A 27,443-nucleotide genomic window follows, 5' to 3' on the forward strand; every position below is an offset into this window, starting at 1 on the left:
CCAAATCATGGAAGGAGCCGAGATGCCCTTCAACAGATGACTGGATTAAGAAGCTGTGGTCCATATATACAATGGAATATTACTCAGCTATCAGAAAGAACGAATTCTCAACATTTGCTGCAACATGGACGGCACTGGAGGAGATAATGCTAAGTGAAATAAGTCAAGCAGAGAAAGACAATTATCATATGATTTCTCTCATCTATGGAACATAAGAACTAGGATGATCGGTAGGGGAAGAAAGGGATAAAGAAAAGGGGGGTAATCAGAAGGGGGAATGAAACATGAGAGACTATGGACTATGAGAAACAAACTGAAGACTTCAGAGGGGAGGGGGTGGGGGAATGGGATAGACTGGTGATGGGTAGTAAGGAGGGCACGTATTGCATGGTGCACTGGGTGTTATACGCAACTAAGGAAGCATCAAACTTTACATCGGAATCTGGGGATGTACTGTATGGTGATTAACATAATATAATAAAATTAAATTAAAAAAAAATTTTTTAGTAGCCACAGGAAAAAAGTAAAAATAAACAGGAGAAATTAACTTTAAAAAAAAAAAAGAAGAATAAAATATCGTTCTTCACCCTTTGCTCAGTCTACAATTAGAGAAAAGGTTCCTATTTTCCTTCAGTGTGTCTCATAATCCCTTTGCCAAAAAAGAGGAAAGTCACCCCAATATTCAGAACACAAAATAAAAAGAGAGGGAACTGTTCCTGGAAAACATCTTCAAAATGGGATGCGTGCCTGTGGTGACAAGATAATTATTTCTGAACAAGGAGGGGGTGAGAGGAGAAAGAAACACATCCGAAATAATGTGACTTTCGTGTTCCCAAACAAGGCTGGGGTGGCTTTCTTTTGCTGTTTTAAAAATGTCTGTTTATCACTTTGTAGAGTCATGATGTTCCTATTTATATTTTCTTAATTTTTTTCTTCTTTAGCTCTGTTTGGCAGCATTGGCTGCTGGAGTAAACTCTGTATTTGAAAAAGCTTACACTTTAGATTTCTAGAACTTTAAAAAAAAAAAAAGGACTGAATATTGCCAGTGGATTTTAAATGGAACTGCCAAACAATAGCATGTCCTACATGGACTTCCCATGGGAGTTGAAGACTTTACAAGAGAAATGGCCAAGTCCCATGAGGCTGCTTCCTCCATCCTGCCCATTTGGGGCACGCCTGAAATGTTCTGGCATTATGCTCTCTGCTCGTTGTCTTTGATTGCATGGAATTTATTACTTAGGAAATATTTTTAAAGTCTTTTTAAATAATAGTTATTCTTTAAGCAGTAACAGCAAAAACAAACAAACAAACCAACATTTAGAAACAGTAAAATGATGAACAATTGCTTCACTTTGGGGGAAAAAAAACAAGTTCTGAAACATTTTTGTTTCATGAAAATTATTTTCAGTTCAGCAATTTATAAATCATCATTCAAGGGTTCAGTGGCATTTAATGATCACACTCTGTCTTCTTTATAGCTGGTTTTTTTCCCCGATGATAGTGGGAAACAAACAAACCTATTTTTTTACAACATTTTCTATGCCTATTGTCCATCCCTACAAAGACAACCTCAAGTGCAGAGCTTATCTGGATAAGGATCGGCTCAACCTTCAGCAGCTGTCTTACCACCTAACACTTCCTTGTCAGAAGAAACGCATGGGATTAACTCATATCACTCATCTTCTAGAACACTCTTTCGGGACACTTTATTTCATAAAATCACTTAGGGCTATATAACTCTCAACAGCACGGGAAAAATGATTCTCCCTGAGCCTCGAGAATCAAAGATTAAGGCAGCAGTGAAGTTTTACTAGGGTAGAGTAAGCCAAGTGGAGAAAGCAAACTTCAATACAGCTGACCTCACGTCTGCGGGAGCATCGCAGAGAGGCGGCATCACAGGGAGAGGGCACCATAAAGAGGGGGTCATTGGGATGGATAAGGGACACTTCCTGCGGGAAACAAATTTCATTTTGTTTCACCATCTCCAGTGTTTACCCATTCAGAGAAATCAATGACAAAGCCATTTTATCGTGGTAAATACGACAATGATTTTTTTTTTTAGGACATGGAACACTTTTATCAAATGTATTCCTTAGACACAAAATGGAAGAGATAGAATAACCTTCTCTGAAAAATATAGACAAGTAGGTAACTAACAAATAGAGGTAAATCTATCTCCAAGAAAAAAGACCAGATTCAATGGCTTTTTAACCTTCCAAGGAACCAACTGCTATGAGTGCATTTTGGAAGAAATGCCACACAAACAGCAAAACAAGACCAGCACTGTCCTCAGAGCCAAACGCATAACTCCCCCCATTAATTGTGATGGCTTCATTTCCTCCACCTTGGCCCTCCTCCACGGTCACTCCCGAGGCCTCCTAGGGAGGCATCTCGAGCTATTCCACTGAATACTCAAATTCACTCAGTTATTCAAAACAAATTATCTTCTGACTTTCCAGCTGAAAATATCTCTTGGATAGAAATCGTATTGACTGGCCTATTACTTGAGTAAAACAGAGACACTGATTATTATCATTATCTTAGATTTGATAAATATCTTCAAAATGAAGACCTCCTATAAGACCACAGGTAACGAAAATCTGTGTGCGGTAGGCCGAGTATCTGCACTAGGAGACTTGTCTTAACTTATATAAAGGTATTTATTCAACTTCTACAGAAATTGGGTATATTCTAGACCCTGCCTCAAACAGGAAGACTGCTTCAAATGGAAGAACATTTACTGAAGGCTGGTCTATTTGTGGTCTAGCATATGGGTTTCCACTAACCAGCTCTGAGTCCTCAACCAGGGGTTGGCAAACTACAGCCTGTGGGCCCAGTCGGCCAGCCACGTGTTTTTATAGTTTCACTGGCACACGGCCACGCCCATTTGTGAGAGCACTGTCTGTGACTGCTTTCACACTAAGGCAAATTGAGTGGTTCCAAAAGAAACCAGATGGCCCACAAAGCTGACAATATTTAGTAGGTGCCTCTTACAGTGTTTGCTGACCCCTGCCTTTATGAATTCATCTGGACCTCAGTTTCCCCATCTGTAACCGAGAGGCTGAGCAAGACTGAAATTTTTCAAGCAAGGTTGCACATTAGAGTCACTTGGGGAGTTCTGGGAAAAGCTCAGGGCCTGAGTTGTACCCCCGAGGATCTTGTTCCACGGGGCTGGGCACCCTGCTCAAGGTGACCTATGTGCGGCCAGGGCAGGAACCAGTGGACTAGACAATGATGAAGGCCGTCCCAGCTCAGGGCTTTCTCGACGTGAACCTCTTCTGGAATAAACAGTATCTGCCTGCAGGAACAGGCACTTGGAAACGATGCCGGCATTGAAGACTCGCATTTGATTCCAAGACTCACATTTCAAGTCTCCGATTTGAGAAGTTTAGAATCTACGGTTTTGCCGATAAAGAGGCAGAGCTGTACAAATATAAACGTTCCTTTGGAAGATAGATTTAAAATAGACTAACAGATTTACTGAGTAACTTTTGAACTAAGGAAATAATTCACTTTGAATGTATCACAATTAAAACTATTATACATCAAATGTAAGCCATTTGGGGCTAAATCTCAGCTGCCAGCCTGTTCTCTGCAGACTTCCCACTTGGTCGAAAGCCCCAGGCTGTCTCTGACACAAACAGCTACCCCTGATAACATCAAGCGCACCTCAATCATGTTTGAGGAAGGGATTAAAGAATATTTAATAAGCTTTTGGAGGTTTAAATATTGCTGAAACAGCCCAAAGGACGGCATGTGCGGGCCCAGACTGCTCGAGTCGGGCTGGGGGCCTGGGGAGGGAGAAACCTGCCGTGCAGAGAGCTTGGGGCGCGGCCAGCCTGCCACTCGGGGCGACCACAGATGGCGGAAGCGGGATTCTGCAAGGGCTGAGTTTTCCATATCTCCAGAGAGATTGGGGGTTTGGAGGTCACACAGACAAATCAATGCCTCTGAGAGCGAAGCTGAGCATTCTCCTTTGTGTCGCTGGCAAAGACGCTCTGGGTCAATTGAGCCCCCCCCGCCCCAGCATTTGGGACTGGATGATTCTCTGCCGTGGGTGGCTGTGCTGTGCATTCAGGAGGCCTAGCAGCAGCCCTGACCTTGATCCCCCGGATGCCAGTATGGGCCCCCTGGCCCCTTAGGTTGCCAGAATAAGGCAACTGTGGACTGCTAAGTTCACCCCCTAAGCTCTTCGTGATTTCTTAGTATCCCTGCCTCAAAGTGGAATTAAAGAGAACCTTTCTGAGGCCACAGAGAACAAAATCTACACACACTAAGTATACATGTAAAAGCTATAGATGTATATAGTACTGGTTAGTTCGTCCAACCCCTTGTGAATGACAAATATTTCATCACCTCTGCCTGAGCTGAAGTTTAAAAAGAAAAAAAAAATCAAATGGTCTCTTCATAATACTTTCTCGAGAGAAATCATTGGGGAGCAATTTGTAGATTCAGAAATGAATGCAGGGACCTGAAAGGCAGTGTTTCGCTTGCTTATGTATTCAAAATTCAAAAGAATGGCTGGTGGGCTATGTATGGTTTTCCTTTTTTATCTGATGGGCAAATTCTACCAACACAGCGGAGACTATAATCTGATTAAATTATTATGGGCTGTTCCATTTGTTTCAACAAGTATTTACTACTGATAAAATACCTTGTAGCTTTCAAAAACGCTCTAGTCATTGAAAAATGAGTAATCCGATACAAAAGGGCTGTGAGATACAGTCCCTGGGCTTAAGAAATGGACAAATGGTTGGGCTGGGAAGGCTTGTGCCCCAAGAATGTTTATAAAATAATACCAAATGCTATGTAATTAGGAAGGGGTGGTAAAGACAATACAAAAGTCTGAGAAAAGGGAATTTCATGAAAAGTTGAGCTAGAGAAACCCCCAGGGAGCCTAGAGTTGGGTCCTTTAAGAATAATGTGGAGTCAGGAGAGGAAGGGATGGAAAGATTGAGGAAGGAGAGCATTCACTTGTATTTGTAGAAACTTTACATTGTCTGGCTTCTCAGAAGAACCTGTATTGTCCTGATTACGACAGAAAGAGGCTTAAAATTTGGAGTAAAGGAGGAGAAGATGGAAGTCTTCAGGGGATTACACAAGGAATGGAGAGGGGAGCCGCTATCCTTCGTCCACGGCTTCTCAAGGGCCAAGCGTTACAGGGTTTTACCCTGAATTATTACCTCCTGTTTTACTGAGGAGCAAATGAGGCTTAGAGAAGTTAGTTTTGCTTTTTTCCCTGACCTAAATGCTCACGACTCTAAACAGGCAAGGCCAGGCCACAAGTTGCAATCAGACTCCAATCCCGTCTCAGACTTGCTGACTCAGAATCTGCGTTTTACCAACCCCGAGTGCTTCCCGTGTACATTTATGTTTGAGACATTCTGGTCTAAGAAACAAATTTAAGCAAGCCTACAGTTCTGATAAGCAATCGTGGACAGAAGAATGCATAATAGACCAAAAAGCCTTGTTATTGACTAACACGTAGTGACCATTTTTATTTGTATCTGTGCTTTGCCAAGAATAACTAAATATGAATAAGAACTCAGTGAGGTCTCTTAAGGGAGTTGAAATGTCAAACTCATATTCTGCGACTCTAAATTTACATTTTTAACCAGGGCAAATAACCACATTTCAAGTGATGAAATGAATTTAGGGATCATCAGAGATCCATTCATTCCTTCATTTAATGAATAATTCAGCATTACTGTAAAACATAAAAATTATTCCACATGGATTTTCATATTCCAGCTTTGTGTTTTCCTTCTTTATTTCTATCAGGATGGAAAATAGATCATCTTCAATCATAGTCACCACGTTAAAGGAAATTTCTTTGCTCAGTCCAGGGAGCCCTTGTGTCAAAAGTTAAGGCGAAAACGCTTCGTCTCTCCATCACTCAAGCTCTTTTTCCTTGTCACTATGTTTTTTGAAGTGTAGCATGTCTGAGCCATAGTTCTTTCAGTCTTAATCATAGGTGGTGATTAATTAGGGGCAAGATGGGCTCCCTGGGTCTGAGCCCCCAAACTCTGATTTCTCTAACCATAGTTATGCTATTTAATTTCCTGTGGCCTCATGCTCCACATGGTTAAAAAGGTTCCTAGTTACCAAGCTTCTCCCCCCCACTAGATGCTGGGCTAGACCCTCGGCCCTACATTATCTCATTTAATCCTCCCAAGATCCCTAATGAGCAGGTATCATCATTCCCACATTTTTGCAGGGGATACACGATTGTTCCAAGGATCAAATAATACTTGAGAGCGCTTTGCAAACTATCAATCTGGAGATTTACCAATGCTAGTCATTATTCTCAGTAATAGCTGGTTCTGGATGTTGAATCAACAAAATACCCTCGAACCACATCTCAAAACAACTTAAAGCAGCATCTTGAACGATAACTCCCTCTCCCTCTACTACCACCCAGCCTTGGCCTACAAGACTTTTTTCTAGAGGCATGGAGGCAGCATGATGGCCTTGCCTGGTATGTTTCCAGATGAATTTCTAGAATACAAGAGAGACTACAGCTCCTTCACTTAACAAGCTGAACACGATAGCCGAGTGAAACCCTTGTTTGCTAGGACCCTCTAGAGCTCGATTCAGCAATCCAGGGGCAAGAAAAGTATCTCCCGCCAAGCTCCTTGGGTGGGGTTTGGACAGGTACCTGAGGTCTCCTAGATCTTCCAGAAGCAATAGGCCATGGTAAGCATGAGTCTGAAAGCCTGTCCATTTTGTTTCTCTCGGCCTTAAATCTGACAAAGCCAACCAAGAACAACTGAGCTCTGGACAACCACGTCCAGGGTCAAAGGAGGGAGAAATAAACCTCTCTACCAGGCCAGGATATTCAGCCTAATGCCTAAGTTCATTGGAAAAAAAATCCCTAACAGATAAAGCCAGCCCACCAGGTGGCTTGGCAACACAACAGTACTTCCTCCAGTTGCTTCTCACGACGTCTTCCTAGAGATGGGTCCCTTCAGAGTGGAAATGACATCAACTGGTTCTGAGCCTGGATATTTCCCTGACCTATGAGCCCTGTTCAGGAAGGACACGGAGACCTCTGAGGAAAAGCACGTGAGAAGAGCTAACAGTCCAGCCCGTGAACAGTAGACCTTTAATAAGAAAGGGTCTGGCCCAGATTTTATTATGGATCAGAGCCCTCAGCTTTTGCCCTGACCTGCCACTCCAAGGGAATGCACAGTGCCAACGTTACTGTCGTCCTCTGCATGTTGCTTTTCATGGAAATGTGTTTTCGCTTCAGCTTTTGGAATTAGGCAATTTCCAGACAGCAACACCTAAGTCAGCAGTTTCTGACTACCAATCATATCAAAAACTATCTCACGGATTGAGTTCCATAGAATTCTTTTCATAGTCCTTTTATACACTCTTACGGCATGTTATAATTACATCTGGACTTATCTTGGTTATTCATTTCTGCATTCCCAGAGTTTACCCAGTGCTAATCTATTTGGCTACAAACAAACAGTCATTGGGTGAATAAACAAGGGTTCTTTTCTTTTTTTTAAGTAGGATTTGATAAAGCAGATGGGGGAACGATCATTTATAAAGGCACAAATAGGGTAGAAGCTTTTCACAATTCCCGTATTGTCTTAGTAATAATAACCTAGTCTATCCTGATGCGAATAAAAGCCTTCATTTTCCTGAATTTTCCCTCACCAGGTAGTAAAGTAGATAAAAGGGAGGAGGTGGATGACGACACTGCTGTTCTATGCACTCTGTCCTGGGGCACAGAAGGAGAACATCGAGAACGAAACAGCTGAGGGCCACTACAATGCGGGGGCTCGAAGCCCCTCAAGCCTTCCCCTTCTGCAAGTCCCTGCACTCCAGAGCCTTCCTCCTCTCCTAGCCCTAACCAATACCAGAGCCTCTTCTCCCCGTTCCAAGGGAGACCGCTGCTAACCGAGCCCAAGGCCAGCTCGCTCTATCCTTCCTTCGCCCACCGAAGGCGGTCTACGACAACAAAAGAAAGCTGGCCGATAGAGCTTGTGACTGGTCCGGGCTGTCTGCCTGTCATGTCATCTACCTCTATGCGTCTAAATGTGGCACTCATGGCATACACCTCAGCCAGCTTCTCTTTCCTAGGAAATAGTCACGGGTCCTCCGTCAACACCTCTGGTGTTGATTCCATCAGATAAAACCAGGAACGTGAAAGACTAGCTCATCCCCCATGGACTGGACTTCAAAATGGTGCCTGTTCTTAAAGCCCTTTCTTTCAGTCTACCACACGCTGCTTCTTAAAAGTCCATTTTACTACCCAGCTTGGTTTCAAAAGAAGGACAAATCAAAGTTTCCACCCAATTATAATTCCCCTGAAGGTTGTTCAGTTTCCCATGTCAGCCAGAAACACAAATCGACCCTGTAACCACTGAGTAATTTATGATACTGTCAGGAAATCCACGATTGGATTACACCAATGAAGCCTTTACTGTAACAGTAAATGCCCAGATACAATAATACCTCATGCTCACGGAACGCTTACTATGTGCCAATCACCACGGTAGGCATTTTACAAGCATTTTCTTTTTTGATGAGAAATGCAAAACGTGTTTCCTCTGTCAGCTGAAAAGCTATCCTCATGGGTAATGCAAAGACCTGAAGTATCATGCCCCGAAGTCCAAAGCATCAAGCCAGTAAGTTTTAAGTGGATTTTGTAAATGCAATTTTATCAGATTTTTCCAGAACGCTTATGTCACCTACTGAGAATGAATAAAATCTTTAGCCACATTCACTTTCTCAGGTCACTCATGTCCTCCTTATTACTCATCCAGTATCGAAAAAGTTACCATTCTTTCTAAGAAGGACTTAATTCATGATTTGTCAATGACATAGAAAGAAGGAGAATTTTGAATATCGCGGCCTTGAAAAACCGGACTGTTTAGTTAATATAATTTCTGCATTTCCTACTAGCTTTAACTTTGTAACTAGTCAAGATGAATTGCATTCTTTCAAAACTTTTCAACTGGAATTCAAATACCATGCACAGATACTCCTCACTCATGCTCACTCAGCTTATCTATCTAAATAAAATTAAATTGCTATCTGTATATTAAAACATTCAGGGAAAAAATTCCCCTAAGAGGGAAATTAATGAGCCCATTTAAGCTGCAATTAACAGTTCATTTGTTTCCACGTGAACATCCTCTTCTCCGTGGTGTCCCCGAGGGCACCGGGGTCCATCTCTGTGAACCAACCTCTTGGCATAAGGTCTGGCCCTTTAGGACAACCCAGCCTACACTGGCGCGGCAGTAGAAAACAACAGCATGGGGATATCTTTTTTTTTTTTTTAAGATTTTATATATTTATTTGTCAGAGAGACAGAGAGAGAGAGAGCACAGGCAGGGGAGCGGCAGGCAGAGAGGGGAGCGGCAGGCAGATGGAGAAGCGGTAGGCAGAGGGAGAAGCAGTCTCCCCGCTGAGCAAGGAGCCCGATGCAGGACTCAATCCCAGAACCCTGGGATCATGGCCTGAGCCGAAGGCAGACGCTTAACCGACTGGGCCACCCGGGCGTCCCAGCATGGGGATATCTTAAAGCAGCTTTTTTGGTGGCCCTAGAGGCATCAGCCTACATCCATGATGGTGGCTTACAGCCAGGCCAGGTATGTGTTCCAAAGCACAGTAAAATCACCATATTTAGTCTCAACGTCTCAAGAGAAGCCTCAGGGATACCTGGAGCACCGAGAGGAAAGGCTTTTGTGCTGGCACTGGAGGCTGCGGCAGGAGGGAGCGGAAGACACACAGGACAGACGGGGCAGCAGGGCAGCTGTGTCCCGCCCTGGGGCAGGCTGGGTGCTTGGCGGCAACGCCTGTTACAGCTCTTGGCCCTAATCTCCTCCTATGCAGACGGGGGACAAAACAAGGGGAGCTCCAAGGTTGCTTCTTAGGTGTATAGTAGGCATTCAGAGGCTTGAATGTCATCCTTCTCCGAGTGAATCAAAGAGCCAGAAGAAATTAGCTCCCGTTTCTTCTTAGTCTTCTCAGGCAAGATGCTAACTCTCCCACCGTGGCATGTTAAAAAAGAGACTGAAAATTGTAAAGTAATGTGAATGTCCTCCCCCCCTCTATTTCTTCTGTGGACGCTGACATGTTCATTTGACCTTACCTTGAGAAAATATACATCAGCCTCTCTCTCAGTGTTAACCTCATAGAGAAGAGTAAAAACGTCCCAAACTCTTAGCTTGGCATTCAAAGGCTTTCAAAATCTCCCCCTGACATGATTCTTCCAACATTCTCTCTCCTGGCCCCTCAGTCGGCACCCCGGGCTCTAGCCAGCATTGTCTAGAATCCGTAAACTGTCTTGCAGATTCCTGCCAACAGGTCTCTGCTAGCCTCACTCCCGAGAAAGGCCTCTCTCTACTTTGATGCATAATCCACTGATCTGTCATGGCAGCTTAAAACCCACCACCCTGAAGCAAGGTGTCTTGTCTACTCAAGACCAGTCATCTTTTCCTCCTTCAAATCTCAAAACACCCGTCTCTAACCCATCAATTCTGGACACGTCCATCAACAAGTGTCTACTCACCATTGTGCCTCTGCCCTTTGCCAGGGGCTTTAGAAACAAAACTACAAAACACACTAGGGCAACAACATGGACCCTTATCTCACAAATAATACAAACTATTACAAAATAATTGGAAGATGGTCTCCCTCCAAAGTCCACACCTTAACCATCACGCTACACCATTCTAGCCCCTAGTTTCCAATAGACATTGTTTTGTTCTAACATATATTGCAGGCTTCCTCTGCACCAGGCACAATACTGAGGGTTAATGTGCAACATTTTATTTTGTTCTCCCAAGTGTCTATGCATGTAAGTACATTATCAGCTCTGGTTTTTGAACATTAAAAAATGTGCCCAAGAATTACATTTATTTACACAGCCACATGACTGTATACTTGTCTGTGCATTTTCCAGAACTCTCCAAACTTACTGAAAGTGATTCCAATAATAATAAAGCATCAGGCAAAAATACCTTCCTCTTTGGAGGTGAAGGAAGGGAGAGGAGATTCTTCAGGGAGAAAGATGTGGCCTTGAGCTTACTGTTAAAAACTTATCCCCGGAGATGTTTTCTTTTACTCCATGTATCATAAATCCTTTCAGTACCAAACTATGAAAATTAAAATATAGGCTTAACGTAACTTACAAATATTTGGAAACCATAGTTTCATCACATGGGAACTTTAAACGTATATTGCAGACCGAAAGAAACACACGCAGAACGGCCAGTTAGAACTGGTGACACCCCATATAACCAAAACATTTTACAAGACATATGTCTGACTCACCCACATATCCCACCGGTATCATGTGGCGAAATGTCATAAGGTATATCTATATTTTAGATTAAAATCTGGCCTGGAATTATTGTGAACTAGTTTGAATCCATACATAGGGTTGCACAAGAGATGTCACATGAGATAACAGTAAAGCTCCACGAAGGAAGGAGACTGTACCTGTTCATTTATTAAGCATATATGAGCTTACGTTTTGGTGGCCTGTTAAAAAAAAACCTGTACGCCAGCTATGGTTGACTGAAGGATAAATGAAATAACGGGTATGATGGGTCTATCAAGTGTCTGCCGCATAGTAGCATGAAACAAGTGTGAATACCACTCAGTGTGATCTAGTTGATCACAGTTCACACCACTTAAGCCAATAAAATGCAATACAGACCAAAATACTGGTTCATGTCCAGTTGGCCAAAATAGCTTGTAATATCTGGCTCTGCTCTTATTTAGAAGTTCTATTAGAGAATGCTACATCCTACAGAAGAATGAATACCTGCAATGTTATTACGAATTTAAGTTTTCATGTAGTGTTAATAGTTGATCATCAGTGAAGCAGCTGACAAGAATTTATTGAGAATTAATGATCTGCAAGCCCCTGTGGTCAGTCTTACGCGAATGATGGGGCGGTGTGAGCCAAAGGGCTCTGCCTAACTTTAGGTGATTAAATCCTTGATGGAAAGATAGTATGTGTTCAGTTGACTAGATAACTAGGTATACGCCCAAGTCAATAACTGTTATGGGTCGAATTGTGCCCCACTGTCCAATTGACATGTTGAAGTCCTAACCCCCAATACCTCAGAATGTGACCTTACTTAGGAATGGGGTCACTGCAGATATTCTTAGTTATGATGAGGTCATACTGGAGTACAGCGGGCCCTTACTCCAATACGACTGGTGTCCTTATAAAAAGGGGAAATGTGAACAGAAAGACAAGCACACAGGGAGAATGCCATGTGAAGAGACAGAGAGAGGACAGCCACCTACAACCCAAGGAGAGAGGCCTGGAACACACCCTTCCCTCACAGCCCTCAGGAGGAAGCAACTCTGCTCACACCTTGGTTTTGGGCTTCTAGCCTCCACAACCATGAGATAATAAATCGCTGTCATTTAGGTCACTTAGTTTGTGGTCCCTTGTTACGGCAGCCCTAGCAAATTAATACAGTGATAAACACTAAATTCTTCTCAGGGATCACGGTTTCTTGACCTGGGCACTATTGACATTTGAGGCCAGATAAGTCCACGCAGTGGGAGTCCATCCTGCACGCTGTGGATGTACAAGCATCCACGGCCTCTATCCACGCTGGGGACACGCCATGCAACCCAAACACACACACACACACACACACACACTCCTTTTCACTGGAACCTGCACTACACCTGCTACTATTTTCAAAGAAGAAACAAGTTCTACAAATTCTAAGGAAGAGGAAAAAAAGTCTAGGTAAGTATCCATTTACAACTTTCCCAATTGCAAATAAAGCACAGGACTTTCAAAATTATGGAACTTACAATCTATAAATGAAACCCAGGAGTGAAATCCCTCATCTTTACCTCTAGATGAGAAGGACTACGCAGGAAGGTGGAGCTTTAACTGGAGCCTTTATCAAACGAGGACAAAAGCCTGACGGGATGACCCATTGAAATGGGCATCATACACATAAACTCCTTGAGCCACCCTTTGGAGTCACAGATGCAAAACAATCGTTTGGACCTTCGGCATCAGCTAACTTGAAGTGGGGCTATGCCGAAGTTTTTGGCAAGGAAAGGTCAACTCTTCTCAGTTTGTCTATTTTTACAGGTATAACTAAAGAAAAGAAACAAGAACCCCAACATAGTATGTTGGAACAGAAAAAAAAATGGAGTTATTGCATTGTAACTCCTTGAAAACTCTGCAGCGCATTATATTAAATTCTCTTATATGTTATGTAGTTCACAAATCAAACTTTTAATTCAGGCTTGAGGACCGAGAGGCTTCTTAAAATTCAATTAAAATGATACAAGCAGGTCCACATTATGACATGCTCCATTTAGAGACATGCATTTGGCAGGAAGACTTTTCTCTTTTTATCTTAAAATCGAGTTCAGGAAATGCTGGTTTAATTTTCTCTTTGCTTCAATATTTTATGAGTGCTTCCCAATGCAGAGTCTCTGAAAGCACTCGATCACTGACATGGTGCTATTTCAGATGACATGGAAGATTTTATTTGCATGAATTCTACAGGTTGGAATTTTTATGCTTTTTTTTTCTTTTGTGCCTAGAAAGAGAGTTGTAACGTACAAAAGTATGTTCCAATTCTTTACATAAGCACCTGTATGTATACTGAGACCTAATATGAGTAAAAGTGGTCCCCGAAGTTTAAGATTAGCGTGAGAAATAACTGTTCTTCATAATCATTGCAGAATTCCCATCTTCAAATAACGGGCTTCTTTTTAAGGAATTTTTTTTAAGATTGTATTTTTATTTATTTGACAGAGAGAGAGAGAGCACAAGCTGGGGGAGCAGCAGAGCGAGAGGGAGAAGCAGGCTCCCCGCTGAAGAGGGAGCCCGATGTGGGGCTCGATCCCAGGACCCTGAGATTATGACCTGAGCCAAAGGCAGATGCTTCACTGACTGAGCCACCCAGGCGCCCCAAATAATGGACTTTCACTAACACAAGAACAAACACATTTTCCCAAAAGAAGATGCTTGCGTCCTTACATATCTATCATCTTCTCAAGGAAAGCACCCTCACATTTCTCCACGCTTTATATTTCCACATCGCCACAGATCGATTTCTGTACCGAGATGCTAAAGCCTCAGAAAAAGACACTTCCAGAGCACATTCACTTGTTCAGACCAAAGTAATAATTAACAGAAAATACCCTTCCTTGGTTTTGGTCCTTTCAGTATGCTATCGCTTTCCTCAAAAACTAATGTCCACGTTGTACTTGGGTTTTAAACCAAACAAAGCACATATGTTCATAAATATGTGATAACTGAAATACCACAGACACTCCAAATGTCAATATATTCTTATGATCTTTTTATTCTAATGTAAGTGGCGTGTTTTAGGACAAACATGCTAGGCTAGCAGGTTACCTGTTTAAATGCTCATGAACACATTTTGTTGAGTGGCTGTAACTGTGCTTTGGTGCACTGGGTGCTGTTCGTATGCTTCTATTTCTGTAATTAGAAGATCAAACGTACTGCACTGTTCATTGTCAGGCCCTCCTGGTGACAGTATCGACCACCGCTAACCCACAGGCTTGAGCAGACAAGTGTGCAGGGCTCATAATTGAAGAGCTCCACTTTCATCACAAAAAGGGCTTAGAGCATGACAGTATCTCCTCATAAATTTGGAGATGCTCCGTAAATAATTAATAACTCCTCTACGATAGTTCACAAATAATGAGCAGACCTTGACTACCAAGTTTAAATAGCAAGTCTGGAGGCTGCTGAATGCCGGACATCAATCACTGGGGTGTTTTAGCAATCGATCATTAAAAGGCAGTGTTAATCCAGCCAAGGGAACATTTTTTTTTGATAAAGAAAAGACCCCGTCCACCATGTTTACATTTTGGAAAACAAAAACAGCTACGTCCAGTCATCTTAAACATTCTGTCCCCAACCGAAAAAGGGCAGAAATGATCTTCTTGGCTTCTGAGATCGACTGCCACATCAGTTTGCTAAGCACACTGAAGGCACGACGCATACACGCATTGCCTTTGCTATTATCTCTAGCGGTGTGTTTTTGGCTAGTGCCGTGCGCTATACCAGCAAACCAGTCGGCGTCTGTCTCCCCTTGTCCCCAGCACCTAAATCCTTGGGCTTAACTTCCTCTCCACATTTGCAGATGGATTTGCACCAATAGTCCTTGGACACTTCAAAGTGAGGCATGCTGCCCAGGTGAGGCTTTTGTTCCCCAAGTGACATTCAGAAGTGGGATTCACTTTAGCTCACCAATTTCCCTCAGCATCTTAAGCAACGGCGAGAGCAAATCACAGGTGTGGTCCATTAATCCCAGCATCACAAAATAAACTATGGGGTGCCAGTAAATACAACCACCCATTAGCGCACTAAGGAAAAGTGATGGGAGCCATTTGTGAGAGGTGACGATGTGCCCTGAATGATAACACTCTCGATCACGTGATTCATTTTTTGTTTGCTCAACAACACGATGTGTGTTTTCCCTGAGAGGAAAGACTTCAGTATATATTTACTCAAAGCTCTTAATTTATACTTCCTTTCCTTTTAATTGGCGTCTTGTGATCTAAAATTAACCAGTGAGCATAGTATCTCACTATTAGAGCAAACTCTCGGCTGAGTTTGCCATAATTAGACCCACCGTCGCCTGAAGTTGAACAGACATCTGGAGACCTGACTTATTTCTTCCCTGGTGCATTCTATCCATATTTAGAGAGTGATTTTTTAATTTGACGTATAGTCATATTAATTATCATTCCCCGAGCTGGAGTTAGGTTAATAATTTCATGTTAAAAGTGAAGTTCAAACAGTCTCGCCTGTAACCTTACCGAAGAAAAAGTCTTCACAAAAAGGAATTCCTTGGCGAAACCCGAGATGGTCAGAGCGCTCTAGCTCACCAATAAGCTGGATTTCATTCACACAAGAAATACAGGTCACATGTCCTCTAAAATCCCACACTTGCTATAGGCATTCCTCCCTCTATCCTTTTGTTTGTGCAAGTAACTGGATACAGGTACAATTCGGGTGAAATTAGCTTTCCTTAATGAGTGAAGAAAATAAATGCCCCCAAAATGCCCAAAGCCAGATTTTTATCTGCCATTCCTTCTTTCCTTCTCCCCCCCACGCCCCTCCCTTTCCCTCTCTCTCTCCCCTTCAAGGACTGAAAATGATCCAGATTTTTCAAATTCGCCCTCACCTTGACAACGCTAAAAGTACAAGCAGCAGTCAACTTTTACGAGATACCCTGATTGCGCAACATTTATAGGCTGCCAAAAAACATGCTAAAACTAATCAGATAACAAAGGTGAAGAGAAAACCTTCACCTGACATGCAGCTAGCAGTGAATACACTTTTTATTTCCATGACATTTGCTGGCAGAAAGGGGTTGGCTTAAGGCGGATCGGACTAACCTTCAATTTGTCATAGCGCTCACTCAAAGCTGCCACCTGATGATCTCGGTGCCGCCCAACCAGTTTACACAAGGCACAGATTAACTGGTCATCGGTCACACAGTACATATTCACCTTCTCATCCTCGTGCTCCAGGCACATCAGCCCCCGGATGTGCGAGTCCGGAATTGGCTCAATCAGACGATGGCCTGTAAAGGGCTTCTTGTTTGGGTGAGTGGCTTTCAGGCACTCATCACAGTAGGACACTTCACAAGTGACACAGGTCTTCACAGCGTCCTGGGCAGGATCCTGGTCACAGAACTGGCAGAGTACTTTCTCGGCGGAGGTCATGGTGTTGGCGTCGAATGCCCGCTCCCGGCGGGTCTCGCTAGGGGAATTGGGCCCGCTCACGGATGCCTTCTGGAACCTGTCGATGATGTTCTGCAGGGTAACGTTGCGCTTGAGTCCGTCTAGACCTCGCTGGCTGAGCGTGATGACATGTCGGCAGGTGGGGCACTGGAAGGCAGTGATGGACTCCACGGACTCGTTGGTGGCGCAGTGTGACACCAGGATGCGGTGGGCACAGTTAAAGCAGAGGCTGTGTGCACAGGGTAGCAGGAGAGGGTCCTCAAAGAGCTCCAGACAAATAGGGCAGGTCAGCTCCGACTCCAGTGTTTCCATCTTCAGGCAAAGCTCTCCTGGGTCATCAGCAAAATCCAAGGAAGCTGATCAGCTATCTGGAAAAAGAACGTAAGATTTGATTAGGCGCGAGGGGGTCAGCCACGGGGAGCTGTCAGCTTTGAATGCATCTCAGAATAATTCCAAACACAGGTCATGGAAGGGTGAATGTGCGTACATTCCAAATAATTCTCTTTCTATTCACTGGGGGAATAAGGAGGGGAGAAACACCCTAAGCCAGCATACCAACTAACATTTTCTCAAAGTTCAAGTCGTCGAAAGCAGGAAAAAAAATTTTTTTTCTCAATTTTGTTTGTTAAAAAGGTCTTACTCCAGAGTGGCAAGTTATTGAAACTGTAATTTCCATAATTTGTATCTAATCACAATAATCTTATTGTGTCACAGCCAAGTTTTTACCTTGTGTGGAGAATTAAAATGTAGAAATGTTAATTAACGAACTAGAGTCTTTCCTAACTTTGAATAGATGAACTTACAGGTGAATGTTTATGCGTCTGCAGGACTTTTTACTCTACATACCAGGGCAGGCTTCAGAGAAGTAGAAAGGCACTTCTTGTGGAAATGGGCATGAAATGTGCATGAAATCAAACGCATGACTTCAGCGGAAATGATAATGGTTAAATATGGGATGTCAGCTTCCAAAATATATTCCTGCGGAAAAACACTGACTTTCACAGAGATGATTTTGATCGAGGCAATGTTTTTTGGCATGTGTTCGCTCCTCTCCTGAATAATTCTATTGTTTAATCCAGCAGTGGGATGTGGGTGGGCAGAGCGAAGCAGAGAAAAATATCTGCGGGCCTTTTCAGTGGCTGCGGTGAGCCTGGGTACCAATGACTAATAATGATTTAGTTAATTAGGACAAGGATTTTCGTGGCTTCAATATCATTTGATAAGTTATTAACAGGGCTAACAGTGTAGGCAGCAGCGTAAAGTAGTCGCGTTACTCCAAGGAGGCTTGTGGGGGCTGCTGAGGGATCCTGCACAGCCCTCCTGGCCAAGAGTCCCATCAAGGGCTTGTCACTGCGGCCAGTGACAGGCCGGGACGGCAGGGGGTCCAGCCTCACACCCAGAGTCCTGTTGGCCCCGGGCTCAATCTCAGCCAGCTTTGTTGCTCCCCGCCAGGCTTCCTTCGGGTGGCCCAGCTGCACGCTCCCTGTGCCACGAAGACGGGCCGCTGCTTTTGTGAACTCTTGCCTGCCTTCCCTTCAAAAAGGGCAGGGGAAAAGAATCCCACATAAACCCCAGTTCATTAATGGGGAAGAGGCCTCGCGCTCATTAGCAGGCCTGGGAACCAAGCCTCTTTGAACCTTCTCCTTTTCAAGACCATTAGCAGACGTCTGCGGAACAGCGCCGGGCATATTAGATGCAGCCCGGTTCGGGCTGTGGGAGAATAGTGCGGCTCACCCAGGGGACGCCAGGTTCCAATCACCCTGGGGGTGGATCGCGGGGAGTTGGGGGGGTTCTCGGCTGGCTTGATGGGAAGGCTTCACATCTACAGCTCCGTTTAGTGATTCCAACAATAGGCCTTTTTGCATTCACACCTCCATTTATTTACAAAACTCATGATTTCTAGAATGTGCTGCCCCTTTCTGAAATAGCACCCCTCAGAAATAGCATGTGGGGCCTTGGTTAAGCTAATGCTCATCTTGCCATCAACTGAACGGGAACTGATCATTAAAAGTGTCAAGTGTGTGCTGAGTTTGTTAAAAATTAAACAGTCGCTGGCTTCATAGAAGCTTGGTATCTTAAGAGATCTTTAGCCATTCGTGAATATTAACTACACAAGAAAGAATAAGCGAGCAGCTGAGACTTGAAATATGAAAGCTTGCTCATGTCTGCACAACCCGCAGTGGCAACTACTGGGCCGCTGTGGGGAGAAACCCACCGTACCCGCTTGCTCCTAGCCAACCCTTCCGACAGATGGCTTGGACGAAATTGAAAGGGTTTACCTATTAATCATTATTTTGGTTCATTGTGGAAAAATAGAATTATCTCTAAATTGAGTTTCTTCTCTCTTCCCATCGGAAGAACGTAAATTAAAGGGAAACCATCGCCGTTTTGGTCTGCTTTGTTCTCAGGTGACACAAGAACACCTACCGATAGATCTCAACACAGGGATGAACCCCAATTACGTCTGAAGAGCTGTGAGGATTGTATTTTCCTGCAGGTGCCAGGATTCCATCCCGGCATGGTGCAATCACAATTTCTAGAGGTGATTCCGTTGCCGACCCCAGTGGAAACGCCGACATGTGAGTCAAGAGACGTTAAGTGAGCTGGCTCGAGAAGCCAGAATCTGGCATCCTCAGCATCCCGACTCTATGATCGTGGGCCAGCCAACATTACGCCTTACCTGGATTAGCATAATACCTTTCCAAACGGCTTCCTGCCTTCTGCTCACTCTGGCCCCCACCTGCAATCTTTTACTCTGAAGCCAGAGATCCTGTTAAAACATGACTGAGCCTGCCTCTTCTCTGCTCTACCCTCCAGGGGCTTCCCATCTCACTCAGGGAGCAACTCAGCAGAATAACACCAGCCCCAGAAAACAGACTCAGACAGTGACCTCATTTCCTCCCACGCTAGCCCTTGTTCTGCTCTGGGCACACGGCCTCCCAGTGATGCCTCAAACAGGCCAAGCACGTCCCACCTCCCCCTCCCAAGGTCTTTGGAATCCACGTGACTCTCTGCTGCAGGGTCGCCTCTTTGTGAACCCACGTGAAACCAATTCCCCTGCTACCACCACGACCACCTACCCACCCATCACGGCGATCCTTCTCCCTCCGCCTCACTTTGTCTTTCTCTGTAACTTTTGTCAGCCAACATATTCTAGTAGTTTGGTCACTGAGCCATCATCACTCCCTGCTGCCCCACCAGTAGAAGGTAAGCTCCATGAGAGCAGAGACTTGGCTTGGCTCTTTGAGGGATGTCCTGCCAGTGCCTGGAACAGCGCCTTGCACACAGCGGGACTCAAACATGGGTTGAATGAGTTGGGAAACATACAGTTGTTGGGGTGAAGAACCCCAAAGAACACAACACGAATGCTGTCTCAACAGATTAGAACAGAGGTCAGCACACTTGCTCTATAGAGGGCCAGAGAGTAACCCTGTTTGGCGCTGCGGGCCCGACGTGCTCTGCTGCATGAGCGAGTGCGGCTGGCCAACAAGATCGCATTTACGAGCACAGGTAGCAAGCTGCATTTGGCCTGGGGATCTTAGTTTGCTGACCCACGGAGTAAGAAAATAGAGATATGTACATCCAGGCAACAGAGAAGTGAGAATCCCTCCCCAAGAGATAGGACTAAGAGGCTGTGTGGGCAACAAGGGAACGGCGGTGGAGCGAGACGTCGACAAGCAGGTACAAGTTTCGAACGCTAACGGGAAATGATAGGCAATGGGATTTCACCCTGACATCAATGGAAAAAATGTGGAGTCGAGTGCTTAGGGGCACTTCATGTAAGAATGATTTAATAGCAGCTGCTCAGAACGAGATCTTTTTCCTTTATTACCATAGCGCTTCGCACGGTGCTGTGTGCAAGCGTCTACACGGTAAATGTTGGTTTAACTGTATTAAGTGATGACTAAATATCTGAATGTGCTGTGAGGGTCAGCCAATTTTCTGAATCTTGTGCCCATACGTTGCCAAAAGGGAAGGGGCTCTGGGTTCGATATCTACAGTGGATCACATTTTATCCTCCTTTGACACAGACCTTGCTGTGCTATGTAATATTTTAGTTACATTACTCAACAATATGTTACTGCTGAGCATGCACGCCAGTCCCTCACCCAAGAAAATTAGCATGGTTTATTGTTTAGTTTTTTGAGAAATGAAAATACCATTAATTCTTTCACCAACTATTGAAGCCCCTCTAGGTTCTTGGTGCTGGGACAAGTAATTGTAACACTTGGCCCCTGCGTCAGTGATCTTATGGGGAGAGAAAACAACATAACAAAAGACATGTGCCAAAGACTGGGGGAGAAGAAGATGGGAAGCTTCCTAAAGGAGGCAACACGTGAGAAGGATTTTTGAAGATGAACAGGGGTTCACCAAACAGTTGTGTGTGTGGGGGGGGTATTTGTGAAAAATGTTATCTTTTCCATTTCTTAACTCCTGTAATTTAATGTCTAGGCCTCAAAAAAGAGAAAGAGACAGATTCTTAGCCTTCACCACAATGGAAGGAAATCACACGTGCATATCATTGTCAGGAAATTCTATAGCTCAACATTTTTCTGAATGGGCTGATTGGTCCTCATTCAGAGGAGGATGTGGGTAATCATGGGAACCCCTTGCAACAAACTGGGAATGGCGTCAATTTGCAGATCACACCTCTGCTTGTCCATGGTTTGTGATCTGGAACAGGGCATGGAATAGAGTGAAAGGAGAGAGCCAGATGCAGGTGGCCAGACAGTCGAAGATGACACTCAGCTTGGCTATTTACTAGATGCGTGGCCCTGGCAAAGTGTCCACAGATACTCCCTCCAGTTCCTTCCAGCACTCACTTCGAACAATCCCTAAGCAGGATAGTCCTTATTCACAGGCTACACTTGAGCCCCGCTTCCTGGGATGCACTGGATGCAAGACATCTTTTCCAGAAACTTTCTTACAAATTCAAGACTTCTGAGGAAAACCAATAATGTCAATGTTGTCACACCTCTGCCTTCCTCCTGTCCCACCCTCTCTCATTCTGTATGTCACTGCAACTGTGCTCTTCTGATTTTCCTCTCTCTAAGCACTGCTGACTTCTCCTTCTAGCAAAGCAGAGCCTGGGTGTTAGTGTCTAGCCCTCCACCCAAAGGTCATCAAAGAGGGTCAAAAGGTACAGACTTCCAGGTGCAAAAGAAATAAGTCCTGGGGATGTAATGTACAACGTGGTGGCTATAGTTAATAATACAGTGTGTACAAATGCGGAGTCATGTTGCACACCTGAAACTAATGTAATGTTATACGTCAATTACACCTCAATTGAAAAAAAAAAAGCCATCCAGGTTGTTCATTCGTTTCTCATACAGCGTCTCTGAGAATGACTCCTAGGCTTGCCTCTCACAGGGCCATCTCTCTCCAGAATCACAGCTCGACACCAACAGTTCTCTGCTTCATTTACTATAAATGCCTCAATTCAGAGTGTGCATCTCATGGGTTTCATCAGCTTCCTCCCAAACCTGTCTGCCCTACAAGCCTCTGGTGTCTCCTCATGGTGTTTCCGTTCTCCTGATCACTACAAGTCAGAAACTCGCCTCGCATTCTATTTCTCCCTCTCTGGGGAAGGCGGGATAAATGACTTCCAAAGATGGCAGCATCCAAATCCCTGGAAGCTGTGACTAGTTTAGATTACAAGGCAAAGGGGAATGTGGGTAGCAGATGGAACTGAGGTTGCCACCACTGGCCTTAAAATGGGGAGATGAGTGCACTATCCACGTGAACTCGATGGAATCCCAATGGCCCTGACATGTGGAAATGAGAGGCAAAAGAGTAGGTCAGGTGATGAGACGCAGAAAAGACTTGATGACCATCGCTGGCTTTGAAGACGTTGGGGCCACGAGTCAGGGAATGTGAGCTGTTTCTAGAAGCTGCAAAAGACAACCAGATTCTTCCCTAGAGCCTCCCGAAGGAACGCAGCCCTGCACAGACACTCTGCCCTCTAGTGTGGTTTAAGGCATCATGTCGCTGGTAATTTGTTCTGGCACCAATAGTAAGCCACACACACACTCTCCTTCCCCCAAATCCAAATCATTAGCCAAGACGTGTGAGGGTCGATCCCCAGTTCTTTGATTGGTTTCCTTCTCTCGGCTCTCACTGCTTCTGGGTTGATCCAGATCTTCTTTCCTGCATTCCTAGACTATTACCGCCCCCCACCACACACACAAACAAAAAACAAACCACCACCTCCAAATTTGATTCCTCACCTCCAATCTTTTTGTCCCTCGGTTTCATTTTTGCCACATGCTTTTGGCACCACGGCTTCTTCCTGTCACTTCTCTTAAAGGCCCACACATTGAGCAGTTAGCTCCCTGCTGGCCAGAGTGTGAGTCTTGATGGATGCCTTAGCTCCTGTTTCAAAAAACCTTGCCCAAGCGTCTCCAGAACTGCTTCTTCAACCTGATTCCCACGCACTCACCTCCCATCCCAGTGACCCAGGGGATGGGACCATTTGCTGCTCTTAGCAGCTGCTTTGCCTTTCTTCCTAGCACAAATCTTTTTCTCCTTTGTGAGATTTTTTTTTTGAGTGTGTTTCACGTTTATTTTCTTGTTTTTGTTTTCTGTTTTTTTAAGCTGACAGCAGAACCTCCCAGAGGCCCACAGAACCCTGGCCATTGTTGTATTTGGAGATTTCATATTAAACAAAGAAGAACTGATTTAGAAGATGGCTATAGTGTGCCATGTCTTAAATGTTTACAATTAAAGTTTTTAGCTGAAAACCACAAAGTGGTGTAACTGCCATATTTACAAAATAACCAAAATATTCATTTAAAAATATTATTTCCTGGTACACAACAGAGCGATCAGTAATGCGATCCTGGTTTAAAGTTACATGATTCATCCCATTCTTTCAGTAGAGTTGGATCAGCTCCGGGACCAATACAGGCATGCACACGCGAGCACAGACACAAACACAAAAATCTCATAGGGAAATTAACACTCATCATCTAAATTTGAAGCCGATCGTGAATGGGTGACCGCCCGAGCCAAATGACCACCTACTCCTTGAAATCTCCCATGATAAATCTGGATGTCAGAGGCTCATGCCTTTTGGGGTTAAGGAAAATTAATCAACAGAGAGATGGACAGGTGGTGGTGAGGCCTGCAGGGATGATCGGACCTTGGCACCCAGGTGATGGCTAAGGTGATCGGGCTGAACCAGCTGCCTGGGTAGATGGCCCCTCGCCCCCTCTGGGCTCCAGGTATCATCATCTTGAGGTAGCACCCATCCCAGGAGGAAGACTTTCCTGGAGGGAGAAGAGCTTTCTTTTATCCAAGGTGCATGCTCTTCAGGGAAACGGACTGAAGGAGCAAGTCCCCAGTAAAAGAGGACGAACACCAGGACTTAGTGGAAATATAAGGTTTGGAACTGAGAAGGGAGATGGGGAACTCAGGATGGATGTCCTTATGGATTACTGTTCTCAACCAGCGAGATGGAAGTGAGGAGCGTTCGTGGCTGTTGGATTCATCCTTTCTGCCCCCTCCTCTGAAGTAAGAGGCAAAACCATCGTCCGGGCAAGTCCATGCAAAGAAAACATTCAACCCCCTGCCTGTGCTGTCACAACCCTTGCCATCATCCTGCTCACTAGCTCATGTTAGAATTTCACAACTTTATTCCTTGTAGTCTCCCCCGACTTCTGCTATGACACAGAGAAGATAACCTGCACCTTGAAGGAACACCTAGAAGCCCTGTGAAGACGACACGCGTTGCAAGGTTTAATCCACGGCCAAAGTCAGTGAGCGGGCTTTTCAGGTCAAAATCCCAAGAATATGGATTTCCTACTCTTTTGCCCATATACGCAAGTGACCAAGAATTAGGAGCCTCCAGAGCAAACACATTCTATGAGTTCAATCACCCACTAGAATAAGGAGGATTGTCAGCATGTGCCATCCAGAGTTTCTTAATTCCAAATTTCTCTTATCAGAGTTTTGACATTTTAATCATAAGGTAAACCTTCCCTGCAGCTACTCTACATCATGTCTGCAAACGCCACGAACAACAATCACTTTTCTGATGTGGAGTATATGAAAAAGAGCACTCATTCCAGGCACAAATAATTTTACTTTCAGTCCCTCACTTTGTATGGCTCTGAAAGCCATCACTCTGAGGGAAATTCATGAGTCACTAGACCAAGGAATAAACCTGGATACCAACACTGGGTGGCCGGCGGTCAACCAGGTGGCTCGCAGCCACTGCCTGGGTGATCCCCGAGGCACTTCCTCCCATTTTTTTCCTACATATCCTCTGGGGTATGGAAACTAAGCTTGATGTTAAATCTACCAAAACAGAACCGAGACGACAAACACACTACCAAAACTGTACAAACGTTACACCAAATCACATAAAACCGGTTTGGGGGTGGGGGCGGAGAGAAAGCCCTCAAAAGTGTTGTGACTAACAAACAGCATCCCAAATTCTATGAATAAATTTTCTTTAAAGCGTCCTACATTTCAGAACCGTGACCAAGTCAATTTCCTATACGCTCTCTTCACATGGGTAACGAAGATTTAGCTGGCTTATTGCCATTTGGATTTTTCTCTGCGATTATCCCTGTTATAGAACCACGGGTGGAATTATTTTTTTAAGGATCGTGGAATGATGTTTTTATCTTAGATCAGAAGAAACACGGACTTTCAGAGGACTCAAAACTTTGGAACTGTGATCCTCTGGAAATTAACCTCAGCTTGTGAGGCAGAAACAATAGAAACTGGGTGCTATCCTCGAGACGAGTTCACCACAGAGTATTTTAAATACCACAATACGAGCACTCAGTGTCTGCATATTTGGTCATGGTTTAGTATTTAGCTTTGAGTTATAAAAACCACAGAATAAACACCCTACCCAAAAGCTGCTTTACCGATTAGCACCCTGGCTGATTTGAGACCCAGGCGAGTCAGTAAATGCACAGTAAAACAGGGCCGTGACGCGATGCAGAGGGGAGAGGGAGATCCAATTGAATTTAATGGCATTCTGAAAGACTGGAAATTAATACCACAACAGAGGCTACTTCCTACTCCAAATTATGGCAGAGAGCAGTCAAAATGCAAAGTGGCTCTTAAAGCAACAGTACAAATAACACACTAGCAGGAACAGGTGGAAAAGAAAAGTGATCTGTAACATTCTATAGGTAATGCCTCTGAAATAGCGCTGTGGTTAACGTCCGACTGTCAGCACACTTAAATTCATTCCCTTTATCAGTGACGGATGACTAAGAATTTCTGCCAACCAAATTGTAAGGGACCAGAAGGACTGACTGGAAAAAAAAAAGTGACAAGCAGATAAGCACCAAGGCACTAGCCTCAAGTTTTAAAGTAACTAATTAATACAATAGATGTTTTTAATAACTTGCCACTTGGACTTTATCCTGAGGAGTGCTTAAGTTAAAATGTTTCACCAAAACCAAAAGTGAGAAACAGGGAAGACTTTTAATTTCACCAAACACCCACCTGGTGGAATTCATGCAAATTGAATTAAACTGTTCAAAAACCTCTATACTTCCACATCTGTCCATAACGTGCTCGGTTTTTTAGTAATTGGATCTCTAGGATAGTCTTTAAAATAATCACATACTCTCTTGACCATGCAACCTGATTAATAATGAATGAACATTCCTGAAAAGAATCATTTGGAAGCACAGAAGATGTCTTTGGGGATATGAAGGCTTTAATGATAAAAATTAAGGAGAAATGGGAGCTAGGTCACACTGTCTGGTTATTTTAATTGAAACCTAGTCTTCCAAATTTACTTAACAGAATGCTTAAATACACCTTCTGGAGTTCATTCATATAAGCAGACAAGAAAAAAGGACACCAATGACAACGCAAAGAGCAATCCTGATTTCTCCAGCACCAACTGCCCCGATCCCGCTCTGTCTTAAAGGTAAAGAAACCCCCTCCACAGTCTCACAAATGCAATTTGTCCTACTGAAAGACTGATAAATAGGTTAAAAACAGGAAATCGCAATCTGTCCTTACTAGTTCTCTCAGCATCTCTCCAGATTCTTACAAAGAGATCACCTCAAATACCCACCAATGGACTGCACCCTAGTTCTTGTTGAAGAAACATCGCCGTAGGCAGAGGATGGGGACCCACGAAATGACAGACAGGCCACCGAGACCAGATGGTGGGTGGCAGGCAGTGCTGGAGCGGTCCTGTGTGTCTGTGAGAGCGTCAACAGTGAAACACAACAGGAAAATCGACGCGACAATTCCAGGAAGGCCAGCTCCACCTCATCCACCCCGCCAGGGTTGCTGAGTTGAAGAATCAAAACTCCCTCTTGCTTTCCAACTGCCTTTTCCACAGACCCCGGCAGGGCTTCCCTATGCCCTCGCCCACTCAACGTTCAACTCAAGCCAAACAAAAAGGCAGCTCGGGGCAGATTAATACCCACTGCCTGGTCCCAAAAAAATGATGACTTGGCACTGGGCTCTGTACCCTCCTTGCTCCCGGGGACCAGCAGCGGGTCAGTGTCCTGCAGCTGAGTGCAGGATGCCAGCTTTCCATGCTGCCAAGAGGAGCGTCCTGTCCGGCTCCCAGGGTCAGCAACGGGCGCTCGCCTCCCTTGCATTTCAGTCCTTTTGGCGGCCTCCGAAGCACATGATCACATTATGTTCTGGATGCCGGGTTGTTGTTTGTTTGTTTTTTTAAAATAGTATACTGGTTATTTTGTGTCTATCTTCTG

The 27,443-nt window shown here is 44.3% G+C and overlaps 1 protein-coding gene across 1 annotated transcript in view; it reads right to left on the reverse strand.

The window, feature by feature from the left end:
• Nucleotides 1-27,443, reverse strand: part of MID1 (midline 1) — a 553,563-nt gene that overhangs the window by 65,067 nt on the left and 461,053 nt on the right. Inside the window, exon 6 of the mRNA XM_034649888.1 lies at nucleotides 16,393-17,108. Coding sequence (XP_034505779.1) covers nucleotides 16,393-17,052 — 660 coding nt within the window. The 5' untranslated portion in view covers nucleotides 17,053-17,108. The remainder of the gene's footprint in view (nucleotides 1-16,392; nucleotides 17,109-27,443) is intronic.

The sequence above is a fragment of the Ailuropoda melanoleuca genome, chromosome X, assembly GCF_002007445.2.
Source record: "Ailuropoda melanoleuca isolate Jingjing chromosome X, ASM200744v2, whole genome shotgun sequence".
Classification (NCBI taxonomy): domain Eukaryota; kingdom Metazoa; phylum Chordata; class Mammalia; order Carnivora; family Ursidae; genus Ailuropoda; species Ailuropoda melanoleuca.